At 39.9% G+C, this 16,706-nt stretch overlaps 1 protein-coding gene across 13 annotated transcripts in view; it reads right to left on the bottom strand.

The window, feature by feature from the left end:
* The window catches only part of WDPCP (WD repeat containing planar cell polarity effector), a 149,999-nt gene that overhangs the window by 37,719 nt on the left and 95,574 nt on the right, over positions 1-16,706 (bottom strand). For all 13 annotated transcript variants that reach the window (XM_063391596.1, XM_063391594.1, XM_063391595.1 and 10 more), the window contains 2 exons: positions 8,059-8,122; positions 1,945-2,047 (listed from right to left, as the gene is read on the bottom strand). In XM_063391596.1, the coding sequence (XP_063247666.1) occupies positions 1,945-2,047; positions 8,059-8,122 (167 nt within the window). The remainder of the gene's footprint in view (positions 1-1,944; positions 2,048-8,058; positions 8,123-16,706) is intronic.

Below are 16,706 nucleotides of genomic sequence, written 5' to 3'. Positions count from 1 at the left end.
CTGAGATTTCACGTGTTTAAGGTGAGATCGAATCTGCAGAGAAACAAACTCATGGGAGATTCTTGTTTATTTTCATACAAAATGAATTGGATGCAAATTCATTACTGTTTAGAGAAGGAATCTCAGTGACAGTTTGTCCCTGGGGGCATTGAAAAGTATTTTAAATCATCCTGATAGTTAATTATTCAGCAGAAGTCTTTATCATATAAAATGACTTTAATAATTTATGCTAATGGGGCATTGCAGACGTAACTGTAGGACTGGTCTGGAGGAAGGGAAGACTGAGTGCCTGCACATTTATAGCTGAATTGAAGGGTAACTATTACACGTGTATGGCACTTGATATGCAAGGAAGGCATCTGTGATCACCTCAGTTCTTTTCCTTACCCCTCTCCCTGCACGTGCATGATACAAAAAGCTCTCACTAAATTTATAAATAGCCCAGCTTCAGAAATCTAGTAATCATGGTAGTTTGCAAGGAATCAAAAGAAGACACAGATTGGAGTTTAAATTTTCTGAGTTAAGTGTCAGAGAACAGATAAAGATCAGATGCAAGTCCTGGGTATCTCAGTTGTATTTGGTGCAGCACATAAATACCTAAGAAGTAAGAGAAGAGAAAACAAGGGAGATGTAACTGCACACTTTAAAGCACCTATTAAGGAATGACCTAAAGAGGGTGTCATTTTTTTCAAACTCTACTGGTGACAGGGCTTGCCCAAAAGCCCAGTTATGGTGGAAAAATGGCTTTAAGTATTTGAGTGTGAAAATGAAGGCCTCTGAAGAGAAGAGTTCAGGAGAGGCACTGCTTGATTCCTACTCTGCTGGAGAGGGAAGGAGGTGCTCCTGTATTGCAGTAGCCCTGAAAGTCATGGATTTATACAACCTGTAGAAATAGCCACATAAATGCATATTTGGTCTCTCTGCATTTCTAGGGACTGGAATGGCATTCCCTTGTGTGCTCTGGGTAAACAGGGAGATGTGCAGCTCTGAAAGAATCCCATGTCACCCAAAATCTCAAAGGTTTTGTGACTCTGACTCACAAAAAAACCTTCTGAGTTTTAACCCTGTTGTACTTCTTGGCATGGGATGAGGACAAACACTCAGTGACTTCCTCTAATATTCAAAGATGCAGTAGAATAAGTGAAACAGAACTGTTCAAATTTCATAAAAACATTTTTAGGCTTTCTGGGGTTTCTTCCCTTTGTCTCCAATGGAGGCCAGCTCCCTGGACATGGAGACCTTCTGCTTGGTTCATGCTACAAGGCATGAAATCAGAATGCTCTCATGTGCTTGCATCCATCTCTTCATGCCAATTGAGAAGAAACACAAGGAGAAAGTGAACGAGTTGTGAGTTCCCCTGCATGAAAAGTAATTTATGTTTTAGCTGTTAGTCTCACACTGCGACTTTAGCATCGCTATTCCTTATGGAATGGCAGGAATCCCACTGCATGCAAAACTTGCTGCTTTAAAGCCAGGATGTGAAGCTGTGTTCACATCAGTAAATGTTCCATCCGAGTGCTGCCAAAGTATCAACCCTGCATGTGGCTCTGGTGTGCACCAGCAAATATTTGGAGGTGAGCAAAATTTCCATGCCTGACCTTTAATGTTGATATGAACAACAGTTTTCAGATTCAGTCCCTTACCTCTTGCACTCAGTTCAGTTTGTACAGCCTGAACTTTTCTATGTAGCCACAAAGTATAAATCGTTTTGCTTCATGGCTATCCTCACACAGGTACTGAAAGGCAAAGCTGTGTGATTCCTATAAGCCTCCTTCCCTAGTTACAAATAAAAATACTGTTCTTTAATCACATATTAAAACTCGGTCTCACTTTCAAAGAAAACAATGCAATCAAAACAATAACCCCTCTACAAATATAACAACATGTTCTACAGGAGAAGTATTGATTAAAACAAAAGGGCTTTTTAAATGCCATTATTCTTACCAATTCCAGTAGTTATTGATTCTGCATCAATGTCATTAGCCTTTCTCTTTGCCACTTCAGCTAGTGCCAATTCACCCTTATCTAGAGCAAGGTAATGGATGTCCTTTGGAAATAAAGAAGAAAAAAGATTAATCTAAAATGAATCTCAAAGGAGCAACAAAAGGGATTTTGAAAGAAAGAGGCTCTTTTATTATTTAGATCACAAACACAGATGGAACTGATGAACCTACCACTACATGTTAATTCCCTCCAACCCAAATATATTTCCTTACTTGTGCTGTTGAATACGAGCAACGAATAAAACTCTGACCAATCATGCACTGATAAAAGCAAAGCTATCGACTCAGTGCATGAAAGAAACCAATCTGTCTACTTTTAACACAACTTCTGTTGAATTAAAAGAATGTTGATAGGAGGTAGGTCTGTGTAAACCAGATCTGAAGTACTGGACCTCTCCTGGCTGACAGCCTGGGTTTGGAGCATGCTAAATGCAGATGTGCTGCTCAGAGACAGGCTCTAGTGGTAGACCTGTTAGTAATGGGTTAACACTTGGACTCAATGGTCTTAGAGGCCTTTTCCAACCTCTACTAGATTTTATGATTTGAAGGTTTCCATCTTTTAGGCACTAATTTTTGTTTGAATGTTTTCACGCGCTCGCTGTTGAAGGTGGTTACCCTTGCTGCTCTGTGGATAAGGACAGTGGGGATGATGGTCCTCCCTGAGCTGATATTGGAGGTAATAAGAGTAACAGTGGCTTCTCAATGGTTTTAACATCCACAGGGTTGGCATGACTCCTGAGTCACTCCTGAACAACAAGGGGCTTTCCCAAAAAACATGGTCTAGCACAAATAGTTGCTAATACTCTGGATCTAGAGTCAAAAATCAGAAGGCTGCAGCAGGGGTGTATTGTTATATGGAATTATAGGATGGCTTGGGTTGGAAAAGACCTTAGAGACCAACTTGTTCCAACTCCCTGCCCTGGGCAGGGACAACCTGCCCTCCCACTAGGCCAGGTTACTCCATGGCCCATTCAACCTGGCCTTAAGCACTTCCAGGGATGGGGCAGGCACACCTTCTCTGGGTGACTTCTGTTCCAGGGCCTCACCACCCTCACAGGAAAGAATTTCTTCCAAATATCCAACCTAAACCTGCCCTCTGCCAGTTCAAAGCCATTCCCCCTTGTCTCTTATCAAAAATCAAGGCTTTTTATTGCATATTAACATTTGAGGTGAAAACCACCTATGCTACATACAGAACTCTTTGTGGGAAAATATGTTCCTGCAGACAAACTACACCCTCACTGCTCTTGGTTTTGGTCCTAATTAAAGTTAAAATTCATTCTTGACTGTTAATCAAGAGACAATTAATCCCATTCTCATCTGGCATCACAGACACATACTGCTCTGTGCACGAACTATGACACAGAAAGTGAGGGAAATCCAAGAACAGTTGGCAAAGCTTTTTCCCCCTCTACTTTGTTGAAGATGCCATTTGACATCCAAATATTTGAGTCATTCCTTTGCTCTGCAAGCCATATGCTTGCAGGAATTTGAAGGGAAAAGGAGTGTTTGCTGGAAATATTGACCTCTGCATGCCATAAAGGCAACCATATTCTCCCCAGTGTGGAAGATTTCAGGTGAAACCACCCTTCTTGATGTGAGTTTACTGCCAACTCCATCAACATGACAAAAACTCTTACAGGAAAAGACACTTTACTCCAGAAAGACACATTTAGATGAAAAAAGTGAGAGTAATAGTGTTAGGAGAAAGACATGCAGCTTTCAGTAACCCCTCATTTAACAACAACAACAACAGCAACAACAATTTTAAAACAAAACTGAAGATCTTAGAGAAACTGAGATGATTATGCAGGAAAGCCTGGAACTGACTTGCAGGATCTGCAGAGTCTGCAGTGTCTTCTCATCACAAACACAGGTGTGACTTAAAAAATGTGCAAATGTCTTGGAGCAGAGTAATGGGTTATGAACTTGTGGCGAACTCTCTATTTCCTCTCTTTGTAGGTCTGACTTGGTTGTCAGGAGAAAAGGGCCTGAGCAGCAAGGAATGACTTCTATGAAGATTAAACAGCAGATACTGTCGCCTTATTTAGACAACAATAGAAAACCCAAGGGCTCTTGGACAAGTCTGAACTTACAGAGATTTGGATATACAGGTAGACTTCTTTAAAATACATTCTGACAATGTTTAATGATTGTCTTTCTGTAGCTTAAACTATGAGAAGTATTGCATACCCCCATGCAATTTTAAATAGTAAGACAGGGTGGAAGCAACTGCAGCAAATGCTGAAGTTTTGTCAGTGAAAAGATTGTGCACTCTGTGTATCAAAGCAGCTGTTATTTCAGGTCTTGGATTTGCCCATTTTCTGGTTTGAGTAAAAAAAATGTAAAGGTGTTACATATCCATCATTAATTAATGGGGGCCTTGTAAGAAATAAAGTTTAGCAGTAGGTTGGTAAGCAACCTACTGCTGTCTCTTTGCTGTTCCTCAAGTTGCTGGTCATGAAGAACAATTAAAAAAATAGCCTTTGCCTCATCTCTAAACCAGCCTTAGAAAGAAAAGATTACCGATGTGAAATCTCCTAATTAGACCATTTCAGATCAAATTTAGGTGTTTCTCATTCAAACAACCCAGCAAAAGTGGACTTTTCTAAGAATTTATAACTCTCTGAGTAGAATTAAATCAGAAAACTAAAAAACAGAAAGAAGAAGCACCAGATTACAGGGTGCTTTAAAGAATGACACACACAAAAGAATTAAATCATCTGAATATTCATAACGGATTTTTTTTCACACAATTACCTCAGAATTTTTAAGTCCAAAGATCATATCTCTCTCAAACACAATGGGGACAATAAAAATTTCCAGCTGCTTGTCAGGAGCCTGCCAAAAGGGCTCTGTGTTATCATTTAAGAGTTTGCTTACTTTTTGGACTTCTTCCCTGTCCCCCTCACCTTTGTGACTCACGGAGCTGGCCGCTGGTGAGCAGAAGTCATTTGAAACACGACGTGCATTTGTCTAGAGGATATTTCTGGGCAGCACTCCAACATTTCTTCGAAGCATGCACTTTCCTCATCAGTGTATCACCCAAGATCTGACAGTTTTATTAAAGTGTCTTTTCCTTGTGTTTTTTGCCACCTTTGGAACACAGGATGGCCTTTTGAATTCCCAGCAGCTGAGAGCTGGAATTCACTATAAAAGCATTTCACTAACAACCTTTGCACTGCTTGATCTTTTCTGTCACAGACTGGATCAGTCACCGTCCAATAAATGGAGCTGTTATTCCTGACATTATGTCCTTTTCAGCTTTATTTTTTTAAATTGAACTTTGTAGGAGATGATATTAATTGATGGACTTGGATGTGACGTGAGGGTAAAGCTCAGGAAGGGACACAACAGGGTGTGTCTTGCTATGGCATCATCTGGTGACGCCACAGCTTCAGCTTTAAGCCTTTTTTCCCCCCTCTTTTTTGTTTCTTTGAAAGAAATTAACCCTCAGCATTCTCTCAAACATCTCTGCAGTCTCCAAACAGATAATGGGAATGCTGTAGAGCTCTGTTTGGTGAAATTGGTGCTGGGGGTAAATTCTCTAAGATATAGAACATTTTCTTATAAGTCTCAGATGATGGGTACTAAATGTTTACATCCTCCTCAACCTCTGTTGTATCTATTCCTCCCTAGCCATTCCTTTTGGTTCCTTCTCTGCTCCCCTTTAAAAAACATCTTTTTTCTTTCTCCTTTTGCTTATGTCATCATGTATCTTTATTTAGACTACTATTTCTTCATGAAATCCCATTAAATTAATTGGCAATAAGGTGATGCAACTCCTAGAGCTATCTGAGGTTTTAAAAATGGGTAAAATTGCTCTAAATATATGCAAAAGCAAATTGTATATTAGTAATTGCATTTTGCCCTATATAAACAATATACAGGAATCATTCAGTATTAAGCAGAAGTGAGGAATGCACAAGCCTAGCTTAGAAGTAGCATTGTTATACTAATACCTGTAAGGACTGTAAGGTTTCAGGGAACAGGTTATCTAATTTTCACACAGTATTAAGCACAATGAAGCCAAATTCCCTAGAAATTACCATGGCAGAATTAAATACTCTTAATGACCTATGCATGTTTAAACTTCTTGAGTCCTGTACTTAGTGGACTTGCAGCAGCACCGCTGTTAGCTTATTGTAAAGTTTGTTCATTAGTGACTGACTTAGGTGATGAATTAGCAAAAGGACATTTACCCAGAGGAGGCAGGGATGTGTGCTGCTTGTAGCATAATTTAGGGGTAACTATGAGGAATTTCAAAGGTAATGCAAGCAGAAGGAGGACATTAAAGAACTGGTTTTGATCTCACAAATTGCATAATCCAAGAGGAACTCCTCGGAAATCCACGTGTTTAAGGGCACTGGTAGGATGGGAAATGAAGAGGAGGTGTTGAGGGAGGAAAGGAAGAGCAAAGAGTAGGAAAGGATGGAGTTAATTGCTTTGTGAACATTGAAACTCCTCCCGAAGAGAGCTGGAGAGACTTTTTGGTGAGAGTAGAATGTGTTATCCATCACTTGTGGAGCCAGGTACTGACAGTCCCTCCCTCTTGCCAGCACCTGTGCACCCATCTCAACACCCCCAACGCTGGTGTGCCCACCCTGGCACAGAGGTGCTCCCTCAATCCTGCTGTCAGCAGAGGGAAGGAAAAGGATCACGAAGGAAATGCTCTCAGTCATACGAGACAGGGCCTTTGATGGCAAATGCTGGCACATTTTTTGCTGTCAGAATGGCTAAAATTAGGGAGTATTTATTATCTGTACACTGGGAGAGCCCTTGACAAAAAGCTTTAATCTGCTCGAGATATACCATAGCCTGAATCTGGTATGTGGCTGCAGCAGTGCCTAGCATGATTAGGCATAAAATTTGTATGGAAGAGGTTACATTCAGTAAAGAGAGAAAAGGAAAGAGATGATCTAAAAAGACAGAAAAATCGAGGGGAGTAAACACAGAACATGTAATGAATTTCCTAAAAGTCTGACATTTCCATCACATTCTTTTGATGCATACTTAGGAAAGTTTATCGCAGTATTCACATCTTTCTAATTAGATGGAACAAGCCAGATGATTAGAGCCGTGAAAAAAACATCAAAAGGTTCACACAACTTTTTATATAATTAGAAGGGAATTTTCATAACCCCTAAAAGCAGGATTTAATTGTGTAATTTAACATACAATTTAAATATCAAGATCAAACTAGCAGGGCAAGTGACTTAATGGGATAAATGATATTAACATCTAGTGTCAAAGCTTAATTTAAACAACAGAATGTCTTCATTATGCAAAAGAGTCAAGCAAACGAATCGTTCAAAGGGCCTTTTTTTCAACAAGCCCTTTCCTATTGTTTCTTTGAAAACAATGAAATCAGCTGTGGAGCAGCAACATGCTGAGAGACTAGGAGAGCACGACTGGCTTTGTCCATCTGACCTCACTGTGACATTGTGGTGCAAGATCTTATAAAACAAGAACCTCCTGCAGTGCTCACACAGAGGACCTTTTAAGAGCTGGTTAATTTTACTTTTGTAGCTAATTAAATGGGAGGGGGCAGAGAGTGCATGAAATGTTAAAACCCTTGTGTTGATGCTGCTGAGCTTTGTTGTTTTAAAAGTACCAGCAGAAGCGTTCATAATTTGTCACTTTTCACAAAACCCCCAAGAGACAAACTAAGAGCATTCAGGATCCCCAGGACACGGACAGCTCTTGTGTCCAGGACTCAGCAGTTGGACTTAAAGGAGCAGATTAGAAATGTATAAGCTTATTAGAGTGAAAGATGACATTCACTCACATCAGGACAGGTGAAGAAAGGGAAAGTTTAAAAACATGTGCAATAATTCCTTGAAAATTAAGAATTGCCTGTAGGCCATGCTGGGGAAAATGTCAGTGACTCTGAAGACACTCAGTTCCTACTGATGAGTTTCATGATGGCAAAGGTAGAACAGTTCTGTCCTCAGTATGTGTCCAAGACTGTAAATGAGACCTGGAACTGTTTTATTGTGTGCAAAAGCTGGCAAACAATGTCCTCCAACAGCCTCTGTCTCCAGAAACAACTCACCATGAACAGGTCCCGAGCACCGATGTCAACAGCAAGCAGAAACGCTTTTTCAAACCTCTGATACCTGAAAGGAAAAGGAAACATGTCGCTTGCTGAGGTTCATTTAAGAGCTGCATCAAATTTTGCTCATGCACAAAGTCCTTCAATGTCACCAAAAGTGATGCCAAAGCTTTATTGGGGAAACTTGATAGGCTCATCCTCAGACTGCAGAACTGCGAGGCAGGACAGTGACTACCCTAAACCTTCTTTATTATTTAAAACCTGCACCAAGGGGTTCAGTGTTGAGTCCCATCAGATCTGATTAAAGCTGAAGGGAGCTGAAGATCCTAACAAATCATCCTTTACAAAGACAGCAACCACAACACAGATAAACAGTATCCCCAGCAATGCTGGTAGGAACCTCAAAATCCTCTACAGAAAATACCAATCCAAAATTTCACATTACTGCAGAGGCCCCTGTAGAAGTGTGGACTGAGTTTTGTCCTTGCAGATCCCTTGATCCAGCTCTCTGAAGAGGCTAATCCAGTGGAGTCATGAATCCTCAGGGACTAAAAGAGGTAGGAGTGGATACTGTTTTGTCTCATAACTACCTTAGCCCAGTTGTACCACAGACTCCTGAGAGTTTTCTGAGATCCTACAGTGAAAAAGATTGCATCTGTGATGTAAAATAAGGGAGAAAAGTGCAAAATCACAAGCAAATATTACCCCTAGATGTGCTCTAGAAGGCACCACCTCAGCATCACCCAGAGATGCAGCAGAGCAGGAAGGGGGCTGCGTGAATGTGGAACTTTGTGATACAAACCAGTTACAGAAAACCACCAAACCCATGAAGAAGAAGGAAGACAAAGGAAGAAGAAGGACAAGAAGAAGGACAAGAAGAAGGACTCAGACAATGCCCAAAGCCCTCCATCTTGACTCACATGTATTACTAATAGTAAAATCCCCAGATCCAAGTTTCCAGGGTTCCAACAGAATTTCACCTTTAAGGACCATTCCTTTGATGGGCTGAGACCCTGCTGAACAACAGCTCCTTCCATTTGTGGTGACAAACTGACCCCTTTGTCCTGCCCAGACACCACACATCATCTCCTGGGGGTTACAGCAAATACCCAAATGGGATGGAGGGACTGGGCAGGGGCGAGTATCTCCTCCTGTGTGCAATCCTTGGGAATTCCACGGGTGCAGGAGGACACGAGCCTCCTCCATCTGAAGCTTTCTGAGGATTTATACCTCAAATGCTAATCCCAGTGGAAAATTCTGCACTGGGCTGATGTCTCTCTTCTACCAGGCATGGATAACCATTATGTGACAATGTATTATGAGAGAGTGATTCTATCTCTCACAGATAGACATTTTCATCTATTGCACATTTTTAACTATTTAAAATTAGCTAGGAAAATAGATTTGGTGATCATTTTTAGAAATGAAAATAACTTAATTTTATTTCAGTTGGGAGGTAAAAGATTGATTCCATATAGAACCATTTTGTATTGGCCCCATTATGAGGTGACTACATTTTCCCGCTTGCCAACAGTTTAACAATTTCAACAATGGATCAGTTGCAGACACTTGAGGTTTGGAAGGAGATGACTTCTTTGCCCCAGTGGGAAAAAAACAGCAGTGTGATTTCTCTGGGTTAGAAAGGTGTGGGCTGTGCTTGTCAAAGTCTAAAAACATATCAGACAGTGTCGTCATAGAATTAGGGATGGCAGAAACGTAATGACAGGGAATCTCTACTCTCAGAAGGCAGAGAGCCAGACTTTCTTTTACACTGCTCTTTATATAGACAAATTTGAGCAAGAGAAATAATTGGATACTCAGAACAACACCCCTTGACTCTTTTCTCCAAGTAAATAACAAGTTAGAAAAAATACCATATGCTAACCATCTTTCATCTTCCAAGGATTGTTTTTGATTCCTTCTCACAATCTCCCAGGCCAGTGTGAGAAAGTTGTGTGCCTCAGTTTCTCCCAAACTCTGCTGCTGCCTGATTTCTCTCTCTGATGAGGTTTTCAGCATCCATAGGACAGCACAGGTGCCAGGATTTGTACAGCTCTGTACCTTGGAGTTGTCATGGGGGACAGTGGGCAGTGCTGCAGCTCCTCCTCAGGTGTGAGCAAGAGGAAAGATGGGAATCCTCCTTCTCCTGGCTGGGTAAATAATCCCACAGGATGCACCACACCGGGATTCCCGTTCCCCGCCGAAGCCTCAGCGGTTTCCTGGCTCCCTCCTGTTCCAGCCTTATCGCTTTACTCCCTCCTACCACACACTTGGAATGATTCATCAGATTGCAAGATAGAACCAGAGGGGACTTCTCCTCAAGGAATAACATTCGTGACAAGCAGGCATAATCTGTTAGCTTAAGCAGAAAAGGAAATGCACTCTCCAGGTGAGGTTCCTAAGAGGTGGAGCGGGGAGCCCTTCCCTCCCTAAAGCTAATCTCCCTGCTGTGCCTTCCAAGGACTAATTTGCAGCCCTCCTCACAGAACCAGTTTAAGCGAGGGGAAGAGATAAAGTTAACCTCTTGATCACCAGGGAACAGGCAGTGCACCCCCACTTTTTCATGCCTGTCTGTGTACCTGAATCTTTTCAGTGTGATTCCTGTGATGGGTTTTCCTTCAAAATACATTGTTTTGCAAGGATGCTTTTGAAGCTCTGCTTTAATTAAGAAAAATAGGTGCATGTTAAAATATGTGTATCTTGAACAGCTAGCCTGTTTATATATTTTCCTGGGCATATTTTTCTTTTCCATTATGGATTAAATACACATTCTTAGCACTTAGAGAGGAAATTTGAAACTGAACAGAAACCAGCTATGTGACTGGCTAAAAAGAATGTCTGTATCATTATTTTGCATTTCCAAAGTTATCACTATATAGACTATTTGAATGACGTTTGCTGTAGCCAAGGAAAAAATGCCTGCAACCAAAAAATATAACTTTCTCATTTGATTGACTTGCAGAACGGAATCATGGCCTTAAGCTGTAATTTCTTTGCAGTTTCACAAAGATTTGAACTATTCTTCCTTTAATCAACATACTTCAGTCTCATTGTGGCCCCTATTCATAGAAGTGTGACGTTAACCCATTATTTTCAGATCTGTATTAAAGGGAAAAAAAAGGTAAAAAACGACTAAGATATGCTCTTCACAAACCAAGAGTGTTGCAAATAACAATCACAGTTACTTCATAATTTATAGAAATTGAATTGCTTTAAAGGAGGGCAGATGTTACAAAGAAGAGTGACAAGTTTGCTTTACTTAGGCCAACAGTATTAAATCAGTCAGGAATATCCAGCATTTTTTAACCTAACTTTACTAGAAGATAACTGTTATTCTGAAACTCTTTGCTATGAAAGTTTTGGTGCTTTTAACGTACAGAAACCATTAGAGAGAGATCTATATAGCATGAGACCAACCTCAAGGTAACAATAATCTGTTTTATAAGCATGTTTTATCCTAGGAAGACCTCTTACTGTTGTTAGCACACCCAACAGTTTATCAGCTCCTCAAACAAACAAAATATCCCCCAAGTAAAATGTTTCCCTTTTGGTTCTTGTGCTACAGTCAGCAGTTTTGCTCTCCAAAATGGAATTTCCAGGGCCCTGGGGCTGAGCAGAGTCCTCCCACCCCTTCCTCCACCTTCCCCCTTGTTGCTTGGTTCACAGTAATTCCAGCAATCAAGACTTAACTCTTGAAAAAGAGAGATAAGGAAATCCACCTTGCAAACCATGAAGTTCAGCCTCTTGTTTGGTCAAAATGACAAGCAACAGAAATATGACAGATGAGAACTCTGAAACTGCAATTAACCATGCAGGGCACACAGGAAAACATTTCCCTGCAAGCCATTTAGTAGATACAACATCAACTTCAAATTCTCATATAACAAAAGAATACTGTTATTATATGCACTTCTGTATGTATTCTAAAAAAGCATAAAAAAATTTCTGTATGGGCAAGGAAGTCAAGGGGAAATGTGAATAATATAACAACAGGCATGTAGGTCAAAAATAGTCAAGGCAGAGAGGAATCCATATTGACTGTCACTTCCATGGTGAAGTGACAAACCTGCTGCCTGCCTGCACCTTGGGAATATGACTTAACTAAAAAGATGCCAGGAAATAATTTATTAAAAAATATAATGCTATCTGTAACTTCAGGAAGGCTATTCTGTTCACTGCCATAAATAGTAAGAGAATCAAATGCCTGGGATTTCCCTCTCTTGGATGCTCAGAAATAAAGTAATTTGAAATACTGTTGATCAAAAAAATGTGTATGGATTGCAGCCTCCAGCGAAAGGAAAAGAAGTATCTTTGGTTTTTAGAAAATGTTCTACAAATATATAAAAAGGCTAAATTTTTTCATCTGTGTTCCACAGCTCCTAAATTGAATGTGGCCACTTAAAGACAGAGATACATTTTTCACACTGAAAATGGTCAACTTGAAAACCCTTGCAATATTTAGCCATAACATTATAGTGTCTCATAAGACCTCCAAGAACCAAGGAAATAAAATAAAAATCATGTGGAGGGAGGAGGAAGGGAAGGGAGAGGGAGCTCATGCAGGCAAGCAATATAGTGCAGAAAAGGTGGAAACATTTCTTTAGGGACTAGTTACAACCAACAAGCCTTCTTAGACATGCTCATCGACCATGTAAGCATATTCCTTGTGCTGGGCTGATAAAGGAGGGCTGCAGCAGTTTTTTTCCTTGTCTTCAATAAGAGTACACAACATTTAGAGAATAATCTGCAGGGGAAGAGCTGTGGCACAAATAATATTTATAAGGCAATCCTTTTTAATGGAAGAAATTTCAGAGTCCTCCTCATCTCACAGTCCAATCAAGAGTGATATGCATTCAAAACGTGGATATTAAATATGCACTGAGCAAACAGAACAGGAAAAAAATGAATATTGAAATAATTTACATGTAATCAAACTACACTGAAATTAAGTTTTAATTGTTCAGTATTCCATGATGCATATGCAGATTTTAAAGTATTCAGAATATCAATCAAGTGTTTACTTACATCAAGCAATTGTATTTAAGCATACAAAACAGATGATGAAAATATGTTCAATCAGCTACAGCTCCCAACATTTACTGCTGGGTTTACATGATCACTTTTAATTCAGTTATTTCATTTAATATTTCAATTTAATAGTTCATTCTTTCATTCAATTTCTAGGCATCTTGCCCATTTCTTAAACACAATAATAATAATTATTCATAAAAGGAGCTGTTTCCTCATAAATTCTCATATCAGTAGTTTTTGGAACAGAAATGATTTTCATGCTTTTTTTCCCCCTCAAAATATGTTGTTATTATCTGAAATATTTTCCTTTTAAATTAGACAATATTCAAATAAAGAATAACATCTGCAAAATGACTCTTAACCCGTTCTGCTGGAATTCTGAGCCAAAATAATTAGAAATTATTAAGTTAAAGAACCTAAAAAGTGTGTGGCTAGGTTGCTAAGTGGTTGATTTAAATGGGGACAGATTAGTTTTTCACCAACTGTTGAACACAACACCACTGATTTAGGCACGTAGCTGATTTTAGCTTCAGAGCCCATTTACAAAACCAGGGCTAGAAGGACTTACATATTTCACAGGAAAAATTCTTATGTGTAATGGTCCTTAAAATGACAACCCTGAAATTCTATAGACCTCCAATGAGATATTTTAATGTAAAATTCCAGTAAATTCTGAAGACTTAGATTGCTGTGTAACACATCATATATGAAGTATAGTATTAGTCAAAGATTTAAATCCTGCATTTTATATTGAATCCTGAAAAAGTGGCACTTAAGAATTCCTGGAGAGGAATAAATACATTAAGATCTCACGTTTCTTTAAAAAAAACCCAGATGAACAACCAAAACAACTCACTTTAAGCAAAAGTCAACCAAAACCTGAAATGATTTTGCCCTAATGAGCTCAGTAGGACGCCTTATTTTTAATAAGGTGGTTGTAGAGAACTGAATGCATGAAGACCAGGACCTCTCCAAAGAACCTCTTCCATGCTTCCTCCTCCACAGGCTCAGCACAGTAACTCCTCCTGTTCCCAAAGTACCCTGCCAAAACGTGCTCCAGACAACACTGTCCTTCCACCCACGGCCCCCTCCCAACAAAGGTTTGAACAAGAGGCCATGTGGACCGTGCTTGGTGTCTTGATTGGCAGAGCTTCTATCTGCTGAGCTTTCACTGCAGCTTTTTGGGACACAGATAACCTCCTGCACTCTATTTAACCCCAACTGGTTGCTGATTTTCACAAAACTTGCAGGCATTTGCTTATTTCTGAGACACTTCTACCCTCTGTTAAATTGGTTGAGATTCCCCAACAATTCTGAAAGTTAGTGGAAAAGTGGCAGAAGGATCAAGGGATGCCTCTGAGATGCCAGCAGTATTATTTTGCCAACCTCCTGCTATTATGCCACTATGTTTTCAGATGATGAGCTCCTTTGAACAGGACACACAAACCTCTGAGGAGGGTTCACAGCCTTGGTACCTTCTAAGACACCGACGAGGAGAAAGTGCTGCAGAGCACACCGAAGGCTAATGGAGAAACAGCCACTGGCTCTGTGTGTGTGTGAGTCAAGGGGATCATCTCCTAAATTGTATCCTAAATTGTATTTTAGATGCAGGAGCTCCAAAGGTCGTCCAGGTATAATCTATACATCCCTTCAGGCCCAGATTTAGCAAAGCATTAATGTGTGGGTTTTACGACCTGTAATTTTCCGTGGGCCCTAAATATGGGCATGTTAAGTGAAATGCTGGATTTGTGGCCTGAGTGACTTGTTTAAAAAGAAATCCCTCATGGGACCTTTCAAAGGTCATACACAAACAGGTCTCAGGTAAAGCCAGTGAATAAACCATGAGAAAATACAGCATACAAATACAAAAATACAAGTATCTCAAGGCACCCAAAATTTCTATCACTTGAAATTTACTCTCAAGTTACATTATTTCTGACCTAATGGAAGCCCACCCATAACTTTATAGATTGTTGGGCGTAGAACTGAATGCCCTTCACATCAAAGGGTACCCTCTGATTTGAAGCAAGAAAGCAAACAAGCAAACCAAATTAAAAAAATAGGAAGAGAGAGAAAGCTAATAAGGGGAGCCAGACAGTATGACTCTCTGGCCAGAGAAAGCCCTTGAGGGCTCTAACTGGCTGTGAATCTTGAGGTCATTCCCAAACCAACCATAAAAAAGTTAATAATCTCACTGTGTGATTCCTATCTTCTAGGGTGATATTCTGCTCTAGGAAACCAATGTGCATGAAATGGTTCAGGTGACTCTGCCTTACACACTTCTTCTCAGGACAGAATTTTGAGACAGATTTTCAAGTGAACCAAGTTAATTTTTGAACGAAGTAGTTTAATAATAAGGAATCATTTGAACCTTTAAAATACATACTTAGCACGAAATAGTTAGATGTATGAAATATTCTAGAAAAGGCAGTGGGTCTAGGGATAAAGAAAGATATGTCATTTATTTGTTGAACTTTGCTCAAATTAATTATAAACCAGCACTACTGTAACATTCTGGAACTGCCTCATACCTACACTGAAGAAACATTTGTTTAAAGATCCTGATTCTATGAACATTTAAGTCACACACTTTCCATGTGATGCTGGTCATTCACGTTGGCTCTTGTTCCTGTAGGATGGGCCACTGAGGAGTGTGATTGCATCCCCTTCCTACTGTGAATGAGAACTCTTTCATGTCTGTCAAGTGCCCTGAAATTCTCCAGAGCAGGTGCCATAAAAGTCTGGATAACAAATTTATTACTATCATAAAATATTATTACATAAATAGAAACGATTGCAATTCATATCTTTTCAAACTAGATCCTATCTTTTCTAGTAATCTGTACTTCCTTTCAGTTTCCTACACTCCTTATTTCCTTTTTCATACTCATTTTCCTTCCAGAGAATATATTTTGTTGCCATAGCAGTATTTCCCTACCTTGCAATTTTATCACTATGGCTTTCCTTCAGGTTTCTCTGAGCTGCAACCAACACCCACCCAGCAAACAGAGGCTTCCCCCACCCCCAAACCTCCTCATTCCTCCAACCTCTCACTACTTAGGAACTTCTCAACAGCCTATCTTTATCTTTAAACACAGACACACTCCAACACACTCTTCCAAAGTACTCTGGGCTAAAAACAGGTGTTAATTAAAAATGCTGATAAGAGTCAGTGACACCTGTTGTTTCACATTTATTTTACTCAACCCTGTCTGTTAAATCCTAGCCTTTATTGCATTAATTCGCTTCTGCTTTTCTTCTTTTCCAGCTTTATCCCTCTCACTCTGGTGATCATGTAAACTTAACAGTATGTCCTGAAAGCTGGATTTTATTGAGCAAACATATCAGCATGTCTACACACTAAAGACAGCTATATAACAGAGGCCCAGTATCATCGCTGTGGTTAAGGATGAGTTGCTGCCTCTATAATAAATCCCCATTGTATCCGTGTGATATCTCTGCAATTTTGAGCTGCAGCAGATGGAAATTTGGTATTAAAGTTCAGATGAACAGGCCCTTTTCCTCCTTGGCTTTCTATGAGGTACAGGGCCAATTCTCCCTCATGCCTGACGTTGGATAAGATGTGGTTTTTTAGTGCTAAGAATTCTCGGAGAAAA

The sequence above is a fragment of the Prinia subflava genome, chromosome 2 (assembly GCF_021018805.1).
Source record: "Prinia subflava isolate CZ2003 ecotype Zambia chromosome 2, Cam_Psub_1.2, whole genome shotgun sequence".
NCBI classification, from domain to species: domain Eukaryota; kingdom Metazoa; phylum Chordata; class Aves; order Passeriformes; family Cisticolidae; genus Prinia; species Prinia subflava.
This window is presented reverse-complemented; position numbering and strand designations above follow the sequence as displayed.